Source organism: Vespa velutina, chromosome 5 (assembly GCF_912470025.1).
Source record: "Vespa velutina chromosome 5, iVesVel2.1, whole genome shotgun sequence".
NCBI lineage: Eukaryota > Metazoa > Arthropoda > Insecta > Hymenoptera > Vespidae > Vespa > Vespa velutina.
Window position 1 is genome coordinate 4284582 of NC_062192.1, and position 25000 is coordinate 4309581.

At 31.2% G+C, this 25000-nt stretch overlaps 4 protein-coding genes across 13 annotated transcripts in view; 2 read left to right on the top strand and 2 right to left on the bottom strand.

Moving 5' to 3' along the window:
• LOC124949209 (latrophilin Cirl-like) overlaps positions 1-7595 on the bottom strand; it is a 663827-nt gene extending 656232 nt beyond the window's left edge. For all 8 annotated transcript variants that reach the window (XM_047493930.1, XM_047493925.1, XM_047493923.1 and 5 more), the window contains exons 1-2: positions 7513-7595; positions 6960-7082 (exon numbers count right to left, since the gene is read on the bottom strand). The gene's annotated coding sequence lies outside the window, so the exon portion shown is untranslated. The remainder of the gene's footprint in view (positions 1-6959; positions 7083-7512) is intronic.
• Positions 7596-9021: 1426 nt separating this feature from the next.
• Positions 9022-11267, top strand: LOC124949175 (mitochondrial import inner membrane translocase subunit TIM50-C-like). The gene is made up of 8 exons (XM_047493839.1): positions 9022-9312; positions 9534-9877; positions 9961-10080; positions 10181-10288; positions 10367-10498; positions 10579-10702; positions 10828-10931; positions 11028-11267. The coding sequence occupies exons 1-8, from the start codon at positions 9171-9173 to the stop codon at positions 11115-11117; spliced, it is 1164 nt and encodes a 387-aa protein (XP_047349795.1). The 5' UTR covers positions 9022-9170; the 3' UTR covers positions 11118-11267.
• LOC124949417 lies at positions 10962-19871 on the bottom strand. The gene is made up of 17 exons (XM_047494418.1): positions 19724-19871; positions 18672-18974; positions 18123-18525; positions 17707-18033; positions 17180-17585; positions 16448-17087; positions 14198-14463; positions 14005-14106; positions 13775-13905; positions 13599-13689; positions 13402-13521; positions 13093-13291; positions 12879-13014; positions 12548-12768; positions 12223-12485; positions 11966-12139; positions 10962-11886 (listed from the first exon to the last, which is right to left on the bottom strand). Exons 3-17 carry the CDS (start codon positions 18447-18449, stop codon positions 11453-11455), a joined length of 3837 nt encoding a protein of 1278 aa, XP_047350374.1. The 5' UTR covers positions 18450-18525; positions 18672-18974; positions 19724-19871; the 3' UTR covers positions 10962-11452.
• Positions 19872-20856: 985 nt separating this feature from the next.
• Positions 20857-25000, top strand: part of LOC124949563 (phosphatidylinositol 3-kinase regulatory subunit alpha) — a 41993-nt gene continuing 37849 nt past the window's right edge. The window contains exons 1-5 of one of the 3 annotated variants that reach the window (XM_047494834.1): positions 20857-21001; positions 21766-22032; positions 22652-22756; positions 22835-22927; positions 23018-23065. In XM_047494834.1, the coding sequence (XP_047350790.1) occupies positions 22672-22756; positions 22835-22927; positions 23018-23065 (226 nt within the window). In that variant the 5' untranslated portion in view covers positions 20857-21001; positions 21766-22032; positions 22652-22671. Of the gene's footprint in view, positions 21002-21082; positions 21461-21561; positions 21578-21765; positions 22757-22834; positions 22928-23017; positions 23066-25000 lie in introns of those variants that run through there. The other 2 variants (XM_047494831.1, XM_047494832.1) reach the window with 2 other exon arrangements.

The following is a 25000-nucleotide window of genomic DNA, read 5'->3' on the forward strand; positions in this document are numbered from 1 at the left end:
ACACACATATGAAAATAAAAATGTTTAAAACATAATTACAGTTATCTAATCAAAGTTTCGTAATTACATATTCGATGTTCTCAAATAGTTCCGATATCTTTTATTCCTCTTAAATAATTTATATTCATATATATTCTAATATTTTTACTAATATCACATTTTTGTAAAATATATTTAACAGATAACATTGAATTATAGCTATTGCATAATAAAGCCGATCACATTTAAATATTAAATATTGATATATTAATTTGACGTGGCTATTTTATTAATATGATTTGTGTTCTCCTTTAAAGAGATTGAATTTAACTGAGTAGATGATAAATAATTTCCATTTCAAATCCCAATATATTTATATACATTTATTCAAATTCAATGGTAGTAAAAAATTTGACTTTTAACGAAATCAGATAAGTTACACTAAAAAATGATCAATTTTACGTGAAAAGATTCGAATGGGGTAAATCGACGAAATATAAGATATCGAATGGATGCAAGATACGTCGTGACTATTCCTTCCTAAATCCAAACCGATGAATTGTACTCGTCTTTCGATACGAAATACGACAAGTAAAGTAATGCGGTAACATAAATAGAGACCATAGGAAAAATACGTAGGAAGGAGGTGGCGAAATGCCGAAGGGAGTAGTAGTTGGAAGCCGATTGCGGCGACGCGATCTGTTTGTCGATGTGTCGTGGAGAAGCCGTCCGTAGAATAGCGTTCGTCGATATATTTATGCCCGTTGGAACGTGGCTTTCCCATGCGACGAGAATTACTCGCGTATCTCACGCAGCAGCAAAGCTTTTACCTACCCTCTCGTTCGTTGTGTCGCTCGATCGGCGAAAATATCAGATCACCGCCGATAAAAATGTTCTCCTACCTTTGGCTTCTACGTGTTAGAGAGTAAAAGAAAGCGAGAGTACGTTTGTTCTCTCGCGTAATGGAATTATCGTTCCGGGAGCAAAGCTTGCACGCGATACTTCGATTACGTCGAATGCACCCCTACATACTCCACCCTACGCCCTACTCCCAACGTTGATGCGTGTAATTTGAGTTTAATCACGACCGAGGATTTGCAGGAGAAACTTTTTATCCGGTTTTATCTTTAAAGAGAAAACATAGTCGATTGCACCCAAACGACGAGTCGTCCAACTCGGACAAATGGATTCATTTCTTTTTTTTTTTCCTTCCTTTTCTTTTGTAAAGTATTGTAAGGAAAATTAATATTTGAAAATAGAGTTATGAGTATCATTTATACACATTTTACTAAGTATGGAAAATCAGAAGACATTCCATAAATAAAAATAAAAGAAAGACATATCAGCAATCTTTTACATATCTTTCAATAATTATATATTTTTTCACAAAATGATATCATCATTTTTCACGACGTATGTATTTAAGTACTTACTTAGATATTCGAGATTCATTGGAAAACGGAAAACGTTTGTTCGCGTGAACGCGCTAATCCATGCACATAGACAACTTCCCTGTTGGAGTTAAGTAAAGGCGGAAGGAGAGATACTCCTAAGAGAGGGGGGAGAGGGGGGAGGGGGGAGAGGGGGGAAGGAGAGAGAAAGAGAGAGAGAGAGAAGAATGGCTCAACTCGAGCCAAGATCTTGAATGACTTGACTATTCTCAGCACCTGCGAAGGAATTCAGTTGAAGAATCTTTGGACGCGAAACGATGTCCGGACACGTGAGAATAGCAACGAGACCGGTGCGAGAACGATTCGTGGATGCCACAGATCTTCCATTTACATACCATTGCTATATTTATAAACGATGCCAGCACAAAGAACGTTCTTCCTCTCGTTCGTCTGGCTCGAAATATCGCCAGTTCTTGAAATCTTAAAATCATACTATCCTCGATTTATACACATGAATTAACACCCAATGAAATCTTTAACGATGCATCAATGCATTAAAGAATATTATTAATAATCATAAGCTATAAATTTGATATCGATAAATAAAAAGCGAAAGAAATAACATTAAAATAAGAGTTTGTAATAAAAGGAAAAAACTTATATTAGACTAAGCAATATTTTTTCAAAGTAAAACATAAATTCTGTTCCTATCTATTCGTTTCTAAAAAAAAAAAAAAAAGAAATTAATACGAATCTTAATGAAATATCACGAAACATTAATCAAATCCCGTTACATTAGTACATCTCTCTCCTTCCCCTTCCTTGGCAAATTAGAACAAAAAAATTTTTTTTTGCAAAAGTAAAACGAAAGGTAAACTTATCGTATCCATTCATAAAGAAACAAAACATGATAGTATAATTAATCGCTCTTTTTTACTTTTCTTACTGGAAAAGAAGCGAGAAGCTTTTCTCTTTCACTAGCTCTCTTGGTAACGTCAGCATCATTAAGAGGTCCGATATCAAAGCGGTCGAAGCTCGTCCGGAGCGCGTTTGTCTCTTCGGTCTTTGACCCTTGTCGTAGTCGTCGTCGTTGGCTCGACGACGATTTATCGTGAAAAACTTGGCGCGCAATCCGAAAGCAAAACACGCGTTGAGAACGGGTCAGTCAGTGTTACATATGCGAGTATAATACATACATACATACATATTGTACATACATAAATACATGTATAGATGAGAGAACATATTGGTGCGCAGAGAAAGAGAAAGAGAGAGAGAGAGAGAGAGAGAGAAGCGAGAACGAGCTTTTTGCCGTTCAGTCCGTACGCGTGCGTCTGCTCATCCCTCGAGCAAACCCCGAAGCAAACCATCCCCTACGAGGCGAAAATATTTCACATATTTTTGTTGCGAATTAATCCAGCCCGTAATACCTGCTGCCGGCTGCGTGTTCGCCGCTGAAAATTCTTTTAACAAACATCCCTCTCAGCCTCGTACCCTTTCGTTTCTCCGTGAGGCAACGCGTTGGTACCAGCCCTCGTTTGCCGTGCGACGACCGTAAACGCGACGACCGTGCGTCTTGTCTGTGTACGTATGTATACACATACATATATACATACATACATACATACATATATATATATATATATATATATATATATATATATATATATATATATATATATATATAAACGTGACCGCGGTCGTGAGTGTTCGCGAGAATGGGAAAATGCGGAGATCTAGCGAAATGGTCACTCGTAACCCCACCCTTTCCTTCCTTCCTTTCACGGCCCTACGACGACCTCCCAATGCACGCTTTGCCCCTTTTACACTCGGCAGCATCGTCCTCGGCAGCCACGTACTCGCCACCCTGAAATTCCTCAAGTTTGCCTAGGGACGGAAATTAGTCGGAGCACCGTAATTGCTCGAATGTATGCGTTCGCCCGTTAACGTTATGGTACTTCTCATTACCATCCCAACGGCAGCTGACACACCGAAAGCCCTATCCTTTCTCTCTTCTTTCTCTTCCTTGTCGCCTGCTCTCTTTGTCTCTTCTCTTATCCTCGCTTTGTCTTTAATCTCATTCCTATTCGACATATTTTAATATCGACTATAAAAATTGTCGAGATAAAGAAAGACAACAAAAGAGGACTAGAAAAAAATAGAATGAACGATAGACATGTACGAATACTTGCCACGTACTTCGAGAATAGAAAGAGAAGGAAGATGGGGAGAGGTACAGGGATGGTGGGCTTTAATGTCCGAGACAAATCCGGCAAATTTTGGCGTCAATTTAACGCGGTCGCGCTCGGCGAGAATCCGACGCTTTGGAGATTGGCACATCGAGCGGCTGGACAACGACGAACTGTCGGCCGATTCCATTGGGTCATCCCGTTAGTCATGATTAAGCAAATTTCATACCGAAGCTATTAATATTATAGTGGTTGACCGCGCAATGTCCACAAAATTCCCTTGGCTAGTATACAATGCATGCACTGAACCCGACTACCGCTACTACCCGCAAACTTCCCGAAGTTGATTAAATTGTCTCAGAGAAGACCTTTGGCTGGATCGTGTCGAGGTCGCCCCACCATTCCGTACTGATCTCGTTTCGATGAATGACCGAATAGATACGTCTAACGCCTATCTTTTTAAGTCGATATTTTTATTTATGAAAAAAAAAAAAAAACCGGGTTTTTTTTTCTTTTTTTTTTTTTTTTTTTTTTTTCTTTTTTTTCTCATTTTATGTAAATACAAAAAAATTTCTATTTTAAATTCGAATACCACGGATATTGTGGTTAAATCGAAATTCTCATTAATAGATATCATCGAAATAATCTTATCTCTTCTAAGAGTAAGTTTTAACATGAGACAGGAATAATGTATTGTCCATTATTAGTTTCGATAGGTCACGACGATGTTATATTCGTCTATAAAATGCTCGAATATTCATTGCTCAAAGAGAGAGAGAGAGAGAGAGAGAGAGAAAGAGAGAGAGAGAGAGAAGGAGAAAGAGAGAAAGAGAAAGCGGAAGAGAGGGAGAGAGAGAGAGAGAGAGAAATTCGAATTAAATACAAATGTTTCTCGCACGCTAGGTACGTGGCACGAAAGCTAAGTCGACCTAAGCATTCGTAAACACGAAGATTAGTCGACTATCTCTCTGCTGAATCTTCGATAACGTGGCAGTAATTTTGAAACGTACCAAACGACGAGAAAGAGAGAGAGAGAGAGAGAGAGAGAGAGAGAGAGAGAGAGAGAGAGAGAGAGAGAGGGAAGAAGATGAATTTACGTTAAATAGATATAGGTTATGTAGCTATACGACGTAATGATCGTACAACTACAAAATGTGGTTGTATCGCGTGAGAAAACAAGTTAAAAGTGTGGAATAAAAATTACCTGTCGCGATACGAGATCGAGCTTACATCAAAATTCTAACCAACGCGTTACATTATCTCTCTTCGAAAAATTAAGTTCTATTCGTTAGAATGTAAAAGTTTATTAAATGTATATAAAATACATTTAATAAACAAGAAAAATCTACTCATCCAATCATGTTTATTAACTCAATGTCCTTTTTAATCCATATTATAATTCATTAGTAGTCCAATAGTCACTAGTAATTCACAGTAGTTTACACAACCACACGAGTATCACCGTATATATTCAATAAGCTCGATGATATTCTATCTTGCCCATTATCTTGAAATACGAAGAAAAATACAACAAATTTATTATTACGAATATAGATTACAATATAAAGAGCATGTACTAATGTTATTTTATCACAATTTATAAATGTGATTAATATAGAATTAAATATTCGGTAAATAATATCTCAAATCTGCTTTTAGTTAGTTCAATTGTCATTAATGATGACGCCAATTAATCGATAATTTAAATATATATCGATATGTATATATACATAATCGACTTAATTCGTACAGGATGATCAAATGAAATGCGAAATCCATGTAGAGTAACTTAGTAAGATTGACTTTTTTCCGAATTATTTCACGCAGACGAACGACCGATAACACCGTCTAAAGAAAACCAAAGGCAACTTCAGATCCGATTAAACTTTGGATCTTATGGGGGCTCAAAGCTCTTAAACCTCATCTGTGGTGACGTGAACTTTGAAATTCAATATCGATAATATCGGCTATAGTTAAAGTAAAATAAATTACAACAAAAATTTCCTTTAAGGTTATTCATCACTTCTGGTTTTATAATGCTTTATGGTAACAATGAATACAGGCCAAAAATTCCAAGATCTCTTTTGGAATTTTTCTGTGAAAAACAATTGTAAATATTGCATCGCCTCTAAAATACCTGAAGAATTTTATGATACACTGACTTCTACCACATACTAAAATTAATTTTTTCTAGAATCTTCTCACTTTTGGCTATATCGCTTCATTCATTTAAATTAAATTTTCCTTTAATAGTTAAAAATCAAATTCCTCTTCACTTTTACTCAGTTTCAAATTATCATTGTAAATTTTTTCTTTCTTCTTTTTTTATCGATAAAAAAAAACCAGATAACAATTTCCACTAAAGATTACAAAAGTAATATATTTTAAGTATATATATACGTATATATATATATATATATATATATATATATATATATGCACGTTTAAACAGCAGATGACATTGCATTTTTCGAGTATTCATGCTAATTTGTAAATATCCCCCTGACGGAACCAAAGAAGTACTGAAAGATATGATGGATGTCTCAGTAGAAAAGAATCATTTTCAGAAGAGTAATAAATTAACGCCCGGTAATATAATTTCAAATTTAATCGAAATGTCGGTAATAGTATACTCCTATTTATCGACCAAGTAAAACTGCTAATAATGATAGCCTCCTGTTCTACCGATTAAGAAAAAGTGGCTGTAATAGTAGATTCCTGTTTAATTTCTAATATCGACAAAAACGAAATTTTAGATGACTTAACAGTTATCGGTTTAGTTACCATTGGCATTTCGACGAAAAAATTGAAAATCACATTTTCCATACGGCAAAACTTTAATAATTCAAAATACTAATATTTCTAATTATTTAATTATATTTTCTAATTATTTAAACAATATATAATATATACGGAGTACAGCAAATATTTAAATATTACATTCGCTTAAACATTACAAAGATCGTAAAGCGAGCGGGACTTTAAAATATTTTTAATTTCAAATTTCAATATTTTAAAATTGTTATCTCGGGATTGTTGATCTTTTGTAATATAAATATATATATACCGTCTTTTAATTAACTCTGACGATTACCGGAATTAGATATCGCTTTCGTAATCCAACGCATGAAAATTGAAACTCTCACTTTTTAAACGCGAGAATTTATAAATTAATAATTTCAATAATTTTTCAATTAAACCTACAGCCATTAATGTACACGAATTAATGTACAATAGTATATTCGTTTAAACTTTAGAATGATGGAAACGCGTGAGAAACTTAAAATAATTGTAATATATAATATAACGAGCTTTCGATCACATTATATAAATTCGCAGGTTATGTTTTTTCATCTTTCACAATTATATATGAAATATGTAAGAAAAGAAATTTACTTACCGGTAATTATAGTTGATCCTTCGAACGACGAACATCTTCACTCAGGATCACAAAGAATGACTCACTAATACTGATTCTATTCCGATGCTTTGATGTTTTAACTCGTAAAATTCTTGGAAATCACTGAAAAATATGAGATCTGTTATTGGATACAGAATAAGATTAAAAGTGTATGTTGTGTATGTGTGTATATTGTGTGTGTGTGAGAGAGAGAGAGAGGGAGAGAGAGAGAGAGAAAGAAAGAGTATACATGAAAATCAAATATAATGTAAGATATCGATCGATCACAATTATATACATAAAATTATTGATCAGAATGTAGTTTAAAAATGAGAGAAGTATTGACTTTTTATGAAAATAAAGCTTGAAAATATAATAAAAAGTACGACGCAATAGTTCCATGGGGAATCTACGAAACCGATTTTATTTCCCCAAATATCTTTTAAACGCAATAATGGTTCGACTTATGAACCTGGCTTCATAAGAATCGCATGTTTAACTATCGATTAATATATAAAAAGAAGATCTACGTTAGATAAAATCTAGTAATTACCTGTAATTAACGAGGACAATACGGAACCGTCTCTAAACGGTACAAACTGACACAGTAATGGCGTCGTTTACATCGTGAATATGGTTAAACGATTCGCGCGACGCATGCGCATTACGTTACGTTAAATAAATTATGCGCTAATAAATATATTAAACTTTTATTAATATTTTATTGTAAAACTAAAATAAAATCTAACATCTGATCGCAGAAAAATATCATTGAAAATGTTTATCAATCGTTTTAATTGCGATAATAGACAATTATTATCTTTTAAGGCATCTAATGTAAATTCCCGCCAAATATAGTTACATAATTTTTTTTCTTTCTTTTACTTCGAAAGTCAAATAATAATCTATTAATAAATGAATACTGAAAGACATGAGCCAGTATTAATTGTAATATATTAAAATTTCATCATAAATCATGTAATGCGTGTACTATTAATGCTTTTTCAAAATCTTTTCTTTTTAATTCTAACCAAACGTTAAAGTATTTATATTTTATATTCCTAATAATACTTTGGTAAATAAATAGATTAATTATAGTAGAATTCTAAATAAAATTTCTTAAAGAAACCCATTGAAAACTTATACCTCTTTATTATTCTTATGTATTTTTATTTATTCTCATTTATTCTCATTTATTTTCAATTATTCACATTTATTCTTATTTACATTATTCAGGTTAAATATTATATTTTCTAATTTTTTTTTTGGTTTTTTTTTTTTTTTTGTTCAGAATTCAAGTTATACATTAGTGATTTTCTTTCTATTATTGCTTCTTCTATTTTTACTACTTTTTTATTATTTTTATCTTTTATATGTTAAATATATACTATAACTATAACTATTTGTAATAGTAATAAGTAGAAAAAAAAAGAAAATAATTATAATGTTTGTACGAATACTTTTCAATTAGAAGAAGATATAATATGGCATATAATTTTTTTTCTTACTTTTGTCAAATGTAATACTATTTTTTATTACATACCAAAATTTTCTGTCTCGTACTAATCAAATTATTAGATTACACGCGGGAAAGATAAAATCTAACAAGCTTACACTTGGATATAACAGATACATGTAGTAATAATATTTTCCTATAGCGCTTATAGTTCATATTTTATCCGTATCTATCGTTGCAGTCACATACGCTAAGAGCAAAATATGATGAACTACTTTATATATATTATGGAATATTAGGATTATAATATATTATGATTTATCTCGCAAAAATATTCCATATGTTAATCATTTTATTAAAAAAATAAATATCCATTAATTATTGTTACAATCTTATGAAATTGAAAAGAGAATGCTATTTGTCATATATGATGGTTCGCAATTGCCAAATTTTAAATCGATAGGTCGATGTTTACAAATGTACGATTTTTGTTATTTTTCATTATTTCGTCTATGCACACAAAAAAAAAAAAAAAAAAAAAAAAAAAAAAAAAAAAAAAAACGATATGTACAACGTTAAAAGTTACGAATAATTTTGATGTCTACTTATGTTTCTTTATTTTTCTGTTTTTCTTATAAATAAACAAATACGGTAAGTCAGTTGTCTACCGTATCGGTCGCATGTGTTATAACACGGAGTGTGAGTATGAGATTTTTGCGTACATCAGCCGGAAAGCTCCATGACTCGTTTGAATAATGGCATTTGCTGTAAAAAGTTTACGGAGTTTAAGTAAAGTATACAATGGAAATTGTCGTACAGCCTACTCGATATTCCGACAATCCGTCGCAAGAACCTCTCTCGTTCAAAATGTCCAAAAATATTGTTACACCACGGAAGGTAAATCTTATCGTTAATACATAACCTTCTTTCTCACACGTTCTCTAAATGCTACATGCTTGTTTATAATGACGGTACGACGTAATTATCAATGCATTTTATTTTTATTAGAATATGATTTGATTGTAAAAAATATGCAATGACACTTTACGTTTTCTTACGTAACAGGATATATGTCGTTGTAATTTATTATAATAAAATTTTAATCCGTTCATTTGCAGCTTCAAATCGTCCGAAAATAACACAGAGTTTAACGAATATACAATCGTTAGAAAAATCAGCACAATCGTTAGCACAAGAATTGTTAGAGAAGAAAAGGCTAGAAGAAGAACAACAAGAGGAGGAAGAACAGAAAAAGCATCATGAGCGAACAAAAAGGTTAACGAAATATAGTTTGATTGCTTTTGGTACAATGACGAGTTTAGGTTTGTGCTATATAATCTATGAACTTGGGAAACCGACCTACGATGAACATGGAAATATAATAGAAGATGAATTTTATCATTTACCATATTATGAAAAGATTTATAAAAGACTTAGAAGAGAATTAAACTATTATAAAAAGGTTTGAATCTTTTTTAGGATACTGCATAACACTAAAATATTTATTACTCTTCACTTTAATATTACTTGTCAATTTTTTTACAGTTTATACAAGAACCTAGTAGGGCAAAATTGCTTCCCGATCCATTTAAATATCCTTATATTCAACCTCCGTATACATTGGTACTGGAAGTTAAAGATCTTCTTCTATGTCCAGATTGGACTGTAAGTCTTTAATTAAAAGACATTTAAGATACTATAATAGGAAATATAGAAAACATTACTTTATTTTTAATCTTATAGTTAACTTATTTATAATTTGTAGTATGAAACAGGTTGGAGATTTAAAAAGAGGCCATATGTAGATGAATTCTTAGAAGCTGTTGCACCTCCACAATTTGAAGTTGTGATCTATACAGCTGAACCAGCAGCGGTAACATATTGTTAGATTTATTTGTAAATTTAATTAATTAATATATGTTTGTATAAATTTCACTTAACAAAATTTCAGGTTTTATTTCCTATTTTGGATTCCTTGGATCCTAATGGTTATATAATGTATAGGTTGTTCAGAGATGCAACACGTTTTACAGATGGCCATCATGTTAAAGATTTGGCTGCACTTAATCGTGATCTCAGTAAAGTAATTTTACCATTATTATTTTTTGTTTAATTTTACTTTAATTTTTATATATCTTGTTAACTCTTAATATTATATATTAGGTTATTGTAGTTGATTGGAATAATGAAAGTATTAAATATTATCCTGAAAATACGTTAAAACTTGAGAGATGGACAGGTGATGATAATGACAAAACTTTATATCACCTAGCAGCATTCCTTAAAAGTAAGATAATTATGTTCATTTTTAAAGCATTAAAGATTGTTTAAAAGTATTGAAAAATTTTAATTAATGATTATTATTAATATTATTAATGATTAAGATATTAATTATTATTTTGTTTCATTCAGCTATATCATTAACAAACGTAGAAGATGTCCGGGAAGTTCTGAATTATTATAGGCAATTTGATGATCCATTAAAAGCATTCAGAGATAATCAACGTAAATTACTGGTAAATTTAATATAAGAAACGAACAATAAGTCATAGTAATTACAGATTTATTTTCTCTTTTACTTTAATTTTTACTTTTATATTAAAATATTTTAGGAACAATTGGAAGAAGAAAATAAGACACAGAAAGAGAATAGTAAACATCTTACCTCAAGATGGACTCCTTCTTTTCTACGAAATCGCTAGTCATTTTAAATTGTGTTCTAATATAAGATACTTTCGAAACAACTAAATACGAGATTACATTCAATATACCATTTCGTTCAAACTGATGATCTTACCAATAGTAAATGTACAATTTTTATTATAAAATGAATAAACAATCAGTACCTTTTACATTATTTTACATCTACTATACACATTGTTTTTTGCGTATATAGCATACAAAAATATCAACGAGTATATATTGTATAGAAAATGTCTAAAAATATGTACAGTTTACAAATTATAATACATTATCATTATGTACCAGCATATTGATGAAATATAAACTTTACATAATAACGATATAAATTACAATATTACTTTGCAGTCTTTTTTTTTCTTTTGATTGATTTTGTTTTGACTCTAGGCAAAAATAATTCTTGTAGATTATCATTACCATTACCATTATCATTATCATTATCATTATCATTTAAATATCTTTCATCTGGATTTTGAGATACACTTATCAACTCCTGTGAATTTATTGGTGTATCCGTGTACTCTATATCATCTTGTAGAGGAGGTAAAGCAATTTTATCATTAGTCTTTTCTAACCAATTTAAAACTTTTTGATGAGGAGTTGCTGACAATGAAATAGAAATCTGCTCAGATATTCCCCACACAGCTAGAAGTTCTGGCGCTAAAATATCTTCGTAGGAGCTTAATTCTTCAATAGATTTTTTCCAATTTTGGTCATGATTATCATCTAATTCTTCATGTTTGTCTAATTGTAACTGCTTGTTTTTAAAGCCTAAAATTCAATTCAACAAAGTTTAAATATATATATATATACTCACTAATTAAATCGTAATAATAGATAATTTATTTACTTTTATATACATGTTTCATATTACATTTACTTGACATAGTGAGAGGTGCAATTGGATCATCTTGTGTCATTAATGCATGTTCCCAAGCATTTAACGCAGAAACTGTTCTTTCTTTTATTTCAAAATGTTTGTCAAGTATATCTTCGTGTGTAATACATTGATAAAATACATCGCCTGCAAGTGATTTTAACATATCATAACAAAATTTAAATTTCAAAATCAAAAACAATGTTTTTTGTAAAAATATTTGTTCATACCTATAGATGTTTGTACAAAAAAAAATACATCTCCTTTCTGATTATTTAATAATGTGGAACCAGCATTACATAGCTCCAATCTATTTTTCAAGTATGGATCTAAACATAAGCCTTGCAATTGCGCTTCATTCAATGTTTCCATTATATTAGGTAGAGTTATTGGTAAATTATAAGAATGAGAATTCTCAGAAGTCCATGTGTTCAAAATCATTGAACTTTCTCCAGCTAATGGGCTTGATAAAACAAGAATTTCCTCTTCATTTCTGTAATTTCAAGTTTAATAATTGTCAAATTCTTACACTGTAATTTTTATATTAATACTAACCGATTTATGGTGGGAAGTAAAAGAGGAACACTTCTGAACTGATGTGTCCACTTCTGTCTTACACATTCTTTCGGAGACCGATTATCACATAACAAAAGATTGTGATATGTCCCTACGTATCTGCATGAACTATGTCTACTATCTTTTTCCACTGACAGACTTTCACATTGTTCCAAATACTGTTTTGGACAAAGTGATAATGACGGTTGACCAAAAGGTATCTATAATAATGGATGTTATTATAAAATTTTCGAGATGTGTATAAATTTAAGTTAACAATTCTAAACATAAAGATATATAAATTCATTAAACAAATATTTGTTAAAATTACCCTAGTGTCAAGATGATGGAGACAGCATCTATCAATAAATATTAATATATGCGGATCTAATAATTGATATTTAATACTTCCCCAATTATCATCCAAGACTTTAGAATTAAATATTTTATGACTTGTAACGCATTTCCTGTAAAAAAAATATATATATATAAAAAAATAATATTTCGATAACATATATATTATTTATATTCAGATATATGCTTACTTTCTATTGATGTTCCATAATGATACTGTGCGATTTACATCTACTGTACAAAAATAATCTTGACTAAGGGCACACATTTCTACGCTAACATATGGTAATGTGGAAGTTTGTTTATAGAATTCAATTAATTTTACTTTATTGTCCCACATAAAAAGTTTATACAATATACAATGATTTTTGTATCTACCTAAAATTACACCTGAAACAAAACAAAAAATTTTTAATGTAGATAAAAAAAATTAATAGTACAAAAAAATTTAATTTTTATATTATAAATTATCATAACACTTTTAAATTAATTTTGCATACATAGATCATCAATAACATAGGATCTCAGCTCATATAATGTACCATCAAGATTAAGTTTGTCTGACTTTTGTAATATTGGTTTCCATAATGCATTTTCCATAGGCATTAATGGAGAAGCAACTGAAAACATTTACATATAGTTAAAATAAAAAATCAAATTTTGTATATGTTCTAAAAGTATTTTACAGAAGTTATACCTAACTCTCCTACATAAGGGTAGATTAAAATAGTTTGATCACCATATATAACATTAGTTAAACTTCCTCCGGTATAATACCAGTTGTAATTCTGTTGTATAATATAGAATAATATAAATTATTGAAATATAACTTAAAATAATAATTTAATATATTTTTTAATAATATGCATTTACCCCTTTTAAATAAGGATCAGGATCTAATTCAACAAGTTCAGCTATTTCTGCAGCATACTTAGGTAATACAGTGGTTGCTGTATCACTATTTTTGGACCATTTTATTCCCCTTTTATGAACAGTTCCCAGATCTATAAAATATTGATATATATATATATATATCTTTTTTTTTTGTTTTTTGTTTTAATTTGACATATAAATTATATAAACATAGTGTAAATGTTATATACCTTTTTTATGTTTTTCATAATAATCTAAAATTCTATTTATATCATCTTTCATATAGGATTTGACTGTAACAGATTCCAGAACAGGATCTTCTTCGTGCAATACTACATTCAAAATACATATAATAATAATTTAACTATAACAATTCTAATAAAATATATGTAGGATTTAATAGATATTTTAATATAACATTACCAGAACGTGATAATTTAGCAGGAGGTAGTAATGGTTTTGGTAAATCACATTCATAAGGAAAATTTTGATATAGTCGCTTAATATTATTCAAATCTTGATCATCTGTACAAAATGATGTATTTAGATTATATCCTGGTACCACATAATGATCATATTTCTGTAAGTATCCTGCTTTTAATCTTTCTTGTAAGTGTTTTTCAGCACGTTGAAATGTTTTGGAGATCAAATCACTTTTTTCAGCCATTGTGTTTACAAAGTTTCTTGGTTATATAGTTGTAATTACGTTCGTTATATCAGAATAATATTCCGTAGGAACAATTATTTTATTCATATTAATAATATCCTAACTTCTTCAATTAATTTTAAATAACGAATAAATAATTTGTTCTTCATTTTTTTACTTTAAACTATTTGATCTTCGATTGAAAGTTTTACTTTGTATAAATGACACGTGCTTCTAATTACGCATGCGCACTTATTATTTTCTTACGATAACAAATTGAACATCAAAATTTTCTTTTATTTTAATTTATCATTGTATATTTAAAGGTAAGTAAAAATATTAAATAAATCAATTTTTGAGCTTTGCAATGCTTTTATTTGGTTACTCCCTTTGCGTACATTATTTCGCATGGAGAATACATATTCTTTTTTCTCTCGTTGCATAGTTCCTCTTAAATCACATTCTTTACACGACATCGTTCATAAGTTACACATCTTTCTTTCATGTTACCTTCGTCGTATTTTTTTTTTTTTGCACAACAGTAAAATCATTCTTCAATAACATTTCTTGCATTGTTTACATACATTCAACGATGTATGCATATTTTCGTATTACACTTTCGTACATGTACATTCTTTGATATCCAATTTCTTTGTAGGGAGTACAGGAAAAGCGTAGGATAAGGGGACGTTTGGAGCATAAGGAGATTAATCTTCGGAGGAGTTAAATTATAATTAGGGAAAATACCATTAAGATAATTCATTAATAATTATGGAAAACAACAAGAAAATAGAACAGCACTTTTATGCTTTTATACCAAGTTTTGATGTTGTGCAGTATTTGCATAAGTACTCCACTGTCTTTTTTTTTTTTTTTTCTTTTTTTTGTGTTTTTCTTTCTTTATCTTTTTTGTAATTTCTTTCAGATTTTCAATTTTTAACACATCTACCTTCTTATACATATCGAATAAACACACAAGAGCTGCATAGTGGGTGAGAAATAAAACTTTGCTAAAGTGGCTATCAAAATCAAGAAGCTAATTTTCATTCAAAATTCACATAAAATGATTGACAAGCTACAAATGAAAACTTGAAAATCGCTACATCTCGTTTTATCATCGTCAAACGCGGTGTAAGATATACGCTTTTTTTTGTTTTGTTCCTTTTCTTTTTATTCGTCAAAGGGTTAATAATAATTATCTAAATGAACATTTAATATTCATTTTGCCATTCTCTTTCGTTTAACACTTCTTTCAATTAGCTGATCCGTACAAATGACAATGGGATATTAATCGTGCCTTCTTGGATACATGCATAACAAATTCCACATGCCAAGAGGATCCATTGTCTCACACCTTTTTGTCTTCATCTTGAAAAAAGTATATCTAAATCTGAAGTCTCCGGTTACATAACATATTAGCAGCTTCTATTATCCAGTTCACAAGGTCAAAGGACGTAAAATCGTCAGTGGCTGGCATCCAAAGCTGCTACTGTGCCTTCTATTAGAAAAAAAAAAAAAAAAATATGTGTTATCAGATACCAATCATTAAAAGTACATATTATAAGGGTGAATACAACTATAAATATTACTAATTCCATTAATACTGAATTATTAATTTCATTATTACTAGATTATTAATTTCATTAAATACATTTCATTAACCATATTCAGTTGAGTCTCTTTTTTGATTAAAAAAAAAAAAGGAAAATAAATTTTCACGTTAGAACAATAATCTGTGCGTGACCTATTCAAGTTTCATAACTTGTTTTATAATTAGCTACCTGTCATTAGATCATACAGAGAAGAAAAGTCTGTCTGTATAAATAGCCGAATACAGATAAAGCGGAAGAAAATATTACAAAAAGGATCATAGTTAAATAATGTTACATATTTAGGTTTCTTAAACATTACAAAGTACAAAGATTTTTTTATATATTTGTTGATATTTAATATAAATAATAGAAAATAAAAATTACATATATGTAATAAAATATCTATAATATTATAGTTTTTGAAAATCTTATTACCTTTTACGATCGTTGTGCAGAGGTACATTATTTTGTACCCAGCCCAGCTGACTCAAAGAAAAGTAATCTTTTTCTATCTTTTCTTGTTCATGAGCAATGGTTTCTTCAGATTCGACCGGAGAATAGTGAAAATGATCCTGTTCGGAGAGAATTCGGCGTTTTATCGGAGACCGTATGGGCTCGGTTTGAACGCATTTGTCGCATTGACGCACCCGGAATTTCAATGTTAAATTCGAAGATGCAGAAGGAATCGGCGAGTTACTTTCCCGATATTCCATGTAAGGGCTTTCTCCACCAGGTAGATACAACAAATTTCCTGATTCAGATCTCCTATATGCAACCCGTTCTAAAGCATTATTTACTGGAAAAGTAGTCCCATCGGCCCAATTACCATCGTCTTTTATAGGACGAAAATGTGTCCTGGCTGAAGTGAGTAAATCCTCGTCCGGTTCAGGAAGGCTATGTACCTTCAGATTTGAACGAGATTCTTTTCGTGTTCCAATGGGAGTCTTACGTGGTGCAACTGGAAAGAAGCAACTACCTGTCTGAGGACTATGGTTTAAGGTAGTCAAATTACTACCAAGTCCTTTCCAACACCAAGGTCCATCCATAACCGTATCTGACCAGTTTATATTGCCTTCTGCAATAATGTGTAAAAATAAATATATCTTTGAAATAATTTCGCTAAATTCCTTATGCGGAATTAAGCTGTATATTTTAATAATATCTAACCTGATTTATTTTTGTTACTACATTCCTCTGCATAATCTTCAATGCTGATTAAATCGATATCCCATGGAATAAGCGGTGAGTCGTCAACAATACATTCTTGATATGGTGTATCAGTAGCATAACCATTATCTGCAGTGGATAAAGTAAAAGTTATATCGGTAGTATCCGTGGGCCAAAGGGGTCCAGAAGGAATAGAAAGAGTAGGTGCTGCCCAGATAGAAGCTGTATCTTGTGCATTGCCAGGTCCTGAATCCCAAAGTGCTTCTAAACTTTCGTCAAATTTTGCTTGCAACTGTGCTAATCTCAATTGATCTAATTCTAATTCACGTTCCTTTTCTCTTTCTCTTTCCATAGATTTAGCAAATCCAAAGCTCTCTTTATCCTCCCTTCTTTGAGTCTCAATAGTCTGGGAAAAAAAAAGAAAAAAAAAAAAAAAAAAAAAAAAAAAAGTATTCCGTCGTTAACACAAATATGAAGAGATGGGAAAATTATCAATGAAAATAAATGAAAATTCGTAGTATACATACAATTGGCATTTTTGTTTTCTTATTGCGAGCCTTATTGTTGTTCTTATTATTGTTATAATTGATACTACTATCTGTGTTGTTATTATTGTTATTATTCCCAAAGATCTTATCCTTTCTTTGAGAAAATTTTTTGAGGCTTGTAGGTTGTAAGGCAGGAAATGCTGCGTAGTATCTGAGAGCCCTGTCGCGTGGAGTAAGAACTTCCAGGTTTGTTTTAGATTCGCTATCTAACTTTTTGGATTCTTCTTTTTCATCGTGTGAACCTCCTCCTTCCAAATCTCTTAATTTCGTGCACAGTTCATCAACTAACGTTTCCACTCCACATTTCTAGATATAGATAATAATTCTTTAAATAAGAACATTCATTTCTATTACTTAGATAGCATAATATTAATATGTAATTGAATTTTTCTTACGTTATCGGCAGCACTTTTAAGACATTGCACAACAGCTCGTCTTTGCTCCCTCTCTCCTTGAGGTGGCAGTTTTGCTTTAGGCCGGGGACGAATGCGACGTCCTGTACTTTTATTAACGCTTACTGCCTCTTCTGGAGGACTTAGGGCCGAGTCGGGGCGGCGCAATAGGCTGAGCACAAAACGCGAGTACGCAACCGGGTCAATCCCCAATGCGTCCAAGCGTGTCTCAAGCCACTGGCGCAACTCCTCCTCGGCCCTTGTACCAAAGACCTCGTCTCCTCCAGGGGACGCCGCTATCCCGACCAAATGCAATGCCGGATTCCTCATTCCCTCTTGATAAATTTCCACCTACACTCAGGAACTCTCACAAACTCCACTGCCACCAGGGTGATCATCTTCTTTCCTATAGAAAAAATAATCCAAGATAAAATATTTATTATAAAAGATATAATATATATATATATATATATATATATATATATATATATATATATATATATATATATGATATGAAAGTTATAATATAAATTTTATATCATTCCGACTTACTTATTTACAGTGCAATATTACAGTTTAATATTATTGTCCTTTAATGTTTCAATTCTATTTAATCCACCACCTTGTGACTATCAAGTTTACCGTATATTTGTTTTCTTTTCTCTTCTTACTCTTAATTTTACGAATTCAGTTACAAGTTTCTTCTTCGCAATTAGTAAGAATGTTCCTTTTAGTCTTAGTTATGTTGATTAAATGTTATTAGGTTCTTGTACATAGGTGGTGGATATCTTGATAAGGCGAGGCTGGCAGGTCTTAGCGAAGGATAACAAGTATAGTCTCCTTCCCATTTTGACACTGAAATTTAAACTTGATTTATGATTGATACTGTTTAATGTTTGTCATTAAATCTTATCACTTTAGCACAAGTCACAAATTTAAATCAGAAATTTACCAACAACAAGGTCAATTTCAAAATCAAGGGACACAAAAAATACCTGACATTCCTACATACAATTATTTATACATCCTTTACATTATCATATCTAATATTAAGAAAATCATATAATTTTCTAGTTTCTTTGCCTAATCGTAAAATATTTTGACACTATTACAATAATAATATACCACTTTTTAAGTGATCTATGTTGAAATCAATATATATTATTCTTACGAATTGTGAACATTAGAAACGTACACATAATATAGTTACAAATTTTGAAGATATCCGCCGTTGAAACACATAGATAGGTCGGAAGAACATGAAATAGATAACGAGATTTGTGGTAATAAGTAGTGGTACCCCTAAAATGATGTTCCTTGCAATGCTGGACCGACATTTAGAATCTGAATTTAAGCAAATAATGGACTAATATATACATGTACATATTGTTGGCAGAGACATTGGTCGGGTAATGCAAATAACCTTGCCGATTGCGCTATGCATTTCCCCTGAGTCATAGGTCCGCCAAGAACGGAGCTCGGTGTGTATGACGTTACGAAATAAAATAAATAGCAACACGTAACGCTTAGAAACATTGTCTATCATGAACTTAATACTTTCTAATATTTAAATAATAAGAAAAATTCAATAATCTTTGACATACCTGCATGCCTCGAGAGATGATTTTTCACCCCGGCCTCTTCTACACACCCCACTTGGTGAAAAACATGGCGGGCTACTAAACTTCAACCTTCCGTTCCCTTCTCCCTCCTAATCAACGAGACGGGCAACTTGTCAAGTGCTGCTGTCACGGAATCAATCGTAATATTTTCTCCCTGTCTAACGATTGACCGATACTCCTTTTTAAAAAGTTTACCGATAGACGATATCCCATTTTTTTTATTAGTACAATCCATTAACATTTTTCTAATCATCATTTAAATAAAACTCCTAAATGGATTATATTTTCCTTTAGATGAATTTTGTCTAATCAACAGTTAACCAACTGCAAGATATAATTTTACATCGGTTAGTGATCAATCGTTTTAATTCATTCACTTTCGAAGTTACATATATAACTATTTATAAGTTTAGGGAAATTATTGCGATAATTCTAGATTTTAATCTTTTGCGTACAACTTCATTCTAATAAAATTTACGTACTTACCCAGTACTGGCGGGAATCAAAAGAATTCTATTTAAAGAAGAAATTTGAGGAAAGAAGTATGAAATAGATCTATATTAAAAAGCATTATGATCGTGAAGAACGTAATTGAACAAAAATGTAATGATTTTAATGAATCCAATAAAATTCTCTTATTTCGATTAATAGAAAAAATATATAAAGATCTAATTAAAATTTTAAAAATCAGTAATTCCATTTGAAAAGAAAAAGTCAAAGTTAAGAACGAATATTCGAAGAATTTAATTCACAATTTTGTGAGACCACTTACTAAAAGTAGTAAAAAAAAAAAAAAAAAAAAAAAAAAAAAGAAATATTGGCGAGGAATATGATTTGCTATTTGTCCTTGATAAATATCATTTAATTATTAAACGACTTTAAGTGTTCATAAAAATTACTGATAAAACGATATTACAATAGAGAAGAGATATTACAAATCGATGATTTTTCGTAAGACGTTGAATTATTGTTAAATCATTGCATTAATCTTTAATTGGCATATTTGAAAATTCGACTTCTTCCGATACTCGAAAAATCACTATCGAACGTGCCAAGAATTAGGTTTGCCTGAAGGTAGCCATCCGTAATCTAAAAGCGATTGTAGTGCCATCTGATGTATTGTCTGGCCTAACCGTGTTCGGTCGTGTCGTGATCAGATGAAACAATTCTTTGTCACTCATTGATCTTTTCAAGATTTCTCATCGAATATCGATAGACTTAGCACAGAATTTAGACTATTTGATGTGCCGAATCGTAAAGGTAACGTGGATGACGTTCTTTCCGTATGAGGAATTGTCTAACGTCAACCTTATTACTTTACGTTTTTACCGATTGTTACGCCGTTTTTTTTCCTCTCTTTTGAAGAAGCCCAATCTTGGAAAGATAGATGCTCACTCTCGTTATTTTGTTCTTCGTAAACGAAAAGTGAATGTTGTTATATTAATCGAGAATTTTTCCCGAAAGACAATTTTCGATATAATCATTTCTATTTTGAAGGAGCAATTGGAATCCTCTGTTTTGCAATTCATCATTAAAAATATGTGTTTTGCGGTTTTAATTGGGCGTGTGTAAATATACCGCCATGTGATTAATAATAATTTTTGTTTCGACGTTTAAGTTTCAATGTTTCAATCACGAAACAAAAAAAAAGAAAAAAAAAAAAAAAAAAAATATGATAACATTACCGCTTTATTCGCCCACCGCTTCATCATATATTCAGTTAGTTCGATTATAGTGGTTTTAGTTTCTTTATGCGTTTGAGTTATATTATCATTTTCCTCTAGGAGACAAATAAAAAACGTTAAAAATAGGAAAGATGGTGGTGTTCAAGCTATCGTAAATGCAACAATGTGCTTTTTTTTTTTTATTATTCCCCATAATATGCATTAAATATTCAAAAGATCAGCATAAACTTTTTTATAAATTGACAAGTTTTATGAATTATTTTGAGAGTTAAATATTTTGCCACATCTGAGGCAAAATGATGTATACTTTTTACAAATTACATATTTTGCTTGTTTCAGATAGTGCTATTTTTGAAGCTTAAGAGATATCTTGGATATGAAATATTCCAAGGTAGTTACTAGAAGGGATGTAATATCGGATTCGAACAACGAATATTGTTGGAAAAAGTGCAAAGAATGATGAACTTGTGATCGAGTGTACTCTTTATGGACAGTTATTGTGTTGTATTGTGTTATTGTAATCAATTAGAGAGTATATCTATGATATGCATTTCTACTTTTAAACTAATTCCACATGGACATGCAAATGGCTAGTTTAATCTAGAGGTAATACAAAATGATAATAATGCGTCAGTGACATGATCCATTTGAAATCAAATTAAGCCAATATAGGAATCAAATAATTACATGTTACAAATTATATGGAAGGCTGGCATCTTGAAAAATGTTGAAACATTTACAAGTAATCTTCCACATGACATCAAATTAAATTTGAGACATCAAAGAGAAAATTAAATTTGAGAAAAAAAGTAAAAGAAGCGTTTATATGGAAAGAAATGTTATAATACGTTGAGGAGGATGTGTAGAAGCCATAAGAAATTATGTTTTGTGATCATAGTGTTGAACAAAATCATATGTGTTCATTTACCATATGTGACTGACACAAGATTTGATATTAATATATTTTCCTATGGAAAAATAATTTCCTAATGTGATTGCATCTATTGCAAATCGAGTAATGCTTTGATTTGAAGCAAAGAAGAATGCTATTCTTGTTATATGCATAGTGAAATATAGCAAGAATTTATATCTGGTAAAGAATCGTGGAGGCTTATTTTGTTTAAGACTTTAGCCTTTCTTAGACTATTTTGACAATACCGATGGCTGTAATAATTTAGTTTTCTCACAGTGTAGTGGTAGACAATTAAATTTTTAAACACGAAAGGTACATAGAAGGAAGTCCTAATGCTGAAAGGAAGCTTACCACCCTATCTCGACGCTCGTAATGAGGAAAGTTCGTTCTACATTACACTCAGCAATGGGCCTCATAGTAAGAAGATGCATTTTCAAATATTTCAATTTTCTTAGATCATTTGTAATCCTAAATCATTTATTTTTATATTTATAGCTTATGTAGCTGAGTCTACCAATACAGAACCTGAAAACTATAACCACAATCTTGAAGATGTATATTTTATAACACCAATTTTGTGTAAACATTGTAAGTAATAAAATACATTAAAATATTACATTACGGCAGATAGGATTATATAGAGTTTGTAATTAATATCTCATTTATATTATGTCATAGGTGAAGATTATATTTGGGGATCAGGAAAAGTTGGGGTGGCGTGTAAGGGTGAGTAACGTTTTTTAAATTTGCATGAATTTTGTTAAATAAGCAAAAGAACGAAAGTAATTGTATCGAGTTTCGTTCGTGTCAGTGTTAAGATATTTTAATATAAACATTTCCAAATACGACTGTTGCGACGAAAAAAAGGAAGGTGATGAAGGTGAACTTATAATATATTGTACATTTTTCACACCGAAAAGTGTTTCGATCGTTCAGTCATGTTAATCAAATTAAAATTTCAATGAGTGACCCGCATTATGCATTATATATATATATATAAAAGAAACATCACATGATAATTATGTATATAACATATATAACATCGTGTACATAATATCTTATGTATGCATTACGATGGAGAAGGCAATCTTGTGAGAAGTTGTGAAAGTGTATTCGCATTTTATTGATATTAGAGATTTCGTAGTTCTCTAAAATACCGACGGTGTGAACGTTTCACGCCGGCAATGTGTTCTATGTACAGTAAGTTTCGAAATTAGGGAAGAAGAGATAGGATCGACAGTCGTGATTGATTCGACGGAAGAATTGCAGAGGGCAGCATCGTAGTATAGTAACATACGTAGCCGTATCATTTTCGAGTGGCGCACTATCACTAGCCACCTCTTACCCCGCGTTTCTTTTTAACTCGGCTCGACAGTTTCTTTTCTAAAAGACTCCTCCCGTTCCTCTCTTCCTCAATCCCTTCCTCGATCTTTTTCCTCGAGCTCTGCCATCGTACGATTCAGGGCCGTATCTCTCTTCACCGACATTTCCGTACGACCTCGACAAAATTTTAATCCGATCTCCCTCGCCTACTCCTCTTCTCTCCTTTTCTTTATCTTTTTATTCCTCACGTACGCACCGTTATTTCGCACCGATTTTCTCTGCTCCGAACACTTGAACTCGGTAGCCTTTTCATATAGCTCATATGATGAAAATGATTGGAGATTATTTAAAGACCGATAAACGACCTTGATTAATAAAAACTACAAGAAAGAAAGCGAAAAGAGGTAAGACAAAATTCGATGATCCCATTGGCGTACATCGAGTTTCGAATAGGTTAGATCAAGTTCTCTTTTACTGTGACATAATAGATGGATAGTATCGAATTTCCGATCGGTTTGACTTTCCACGCTGTATATGCGTATATGTCGGCGGTGGCGGTGGCGGTGGCGGCGGCGGCATACGAAACGCAGAAATCGCGACAATCTCGGTGCAACTTCGCTTACGCGCGTAATGTCCATTTTATACGGTCTAAGCGTTTCACTCTCTCCGAGTAAGGCGCGCGTGCGCTCGCATTTACGATTCCACGATACACTGTTACGGTATATAGTTAATGCGATCGCGCGCGTTTCTTAAAAATCGATGCGATTAGTTGTAAAATATTTGGAAAAAAAGAAAAAAAAAGAAAAAAAAAAAAAAGAGGAAAAGATAGAAGTATATGTATAACGATAATGATACAAAACGCTACTAATAACGTTAAGGAATAATAGAAAATGGCGATGATGATATTTATTAATAAAAAGTTAAAAATTTCACTCACATATTATAAACAAGAATATATTGAGATAGAGCGACAAATCGATGGGTTTGATCAGCAATGCGAACAACTATTTTTATTTGTGATACCCTTTCTTTAAAATTCTATCTGACCTCTAACATATTTTAGATTAGATTAGTAAATATAAAAATGATAAAAATATTATTTTATTTTTATTTTGATAGTCTTATTATATTTAAATATTATTATTGTTACATATAAAATTCAAGAAAATTTCGCGTCTCTTTCTTAATAATTTTTACATGATCCCCCTCAGAGAAGTCGCGAATCATAGTTTGCGTATCATTGGCATAGATTACGGAATTAAAGTTACAGTCGAATCACATTGAATATGAGATATGAATATAATGATATAGATATGTCGATTAAATAAATATGTTTAG

Coding starts and splice junctions, on each gene's coding strand:
- LOC124949175 (XM_047493839.1), top strand. CDS start 9,171: ATGGCATTTGCTGTAAAAAGTTTACGGAGTTTAAGTAAAGTATACAAT. Junction 10,499..10,578: donor TTAATCGTGATCTCAGTAAA/GTAATTTTACCA, acceptor ATTATATATTAG/GTTATTGTAGTTGATTGGAA. Junction 10,932..11,027: donor ATAATCAACGTAAATTACTG/GTAAATTTAATA, acceptor AAAATATTTTAG/GAACAATTGGAAGAAGAAAA.
- LOC124949417 (XM_047494418.1), bottom strand. CDS start 18,449: ATGAGGAATCCGGCATTGCATTTGGTCGGGATAGCGGCGTCCCCTGGA. Junction 18,034..18,122: donor TTAAAAGTGCTGCCGATAAC/GTAAGAAAAATT, acceptor ATCTATATCTAG/AAATGTGGAGTGGAAACGTT. Junction 13,522..13,598: donor CCCTTATGTAGGAGAGTTAG/GTATAACTTCTG, acceptor AAATGTTTTCAG/TTGCTTCTCCATTAATGCCT.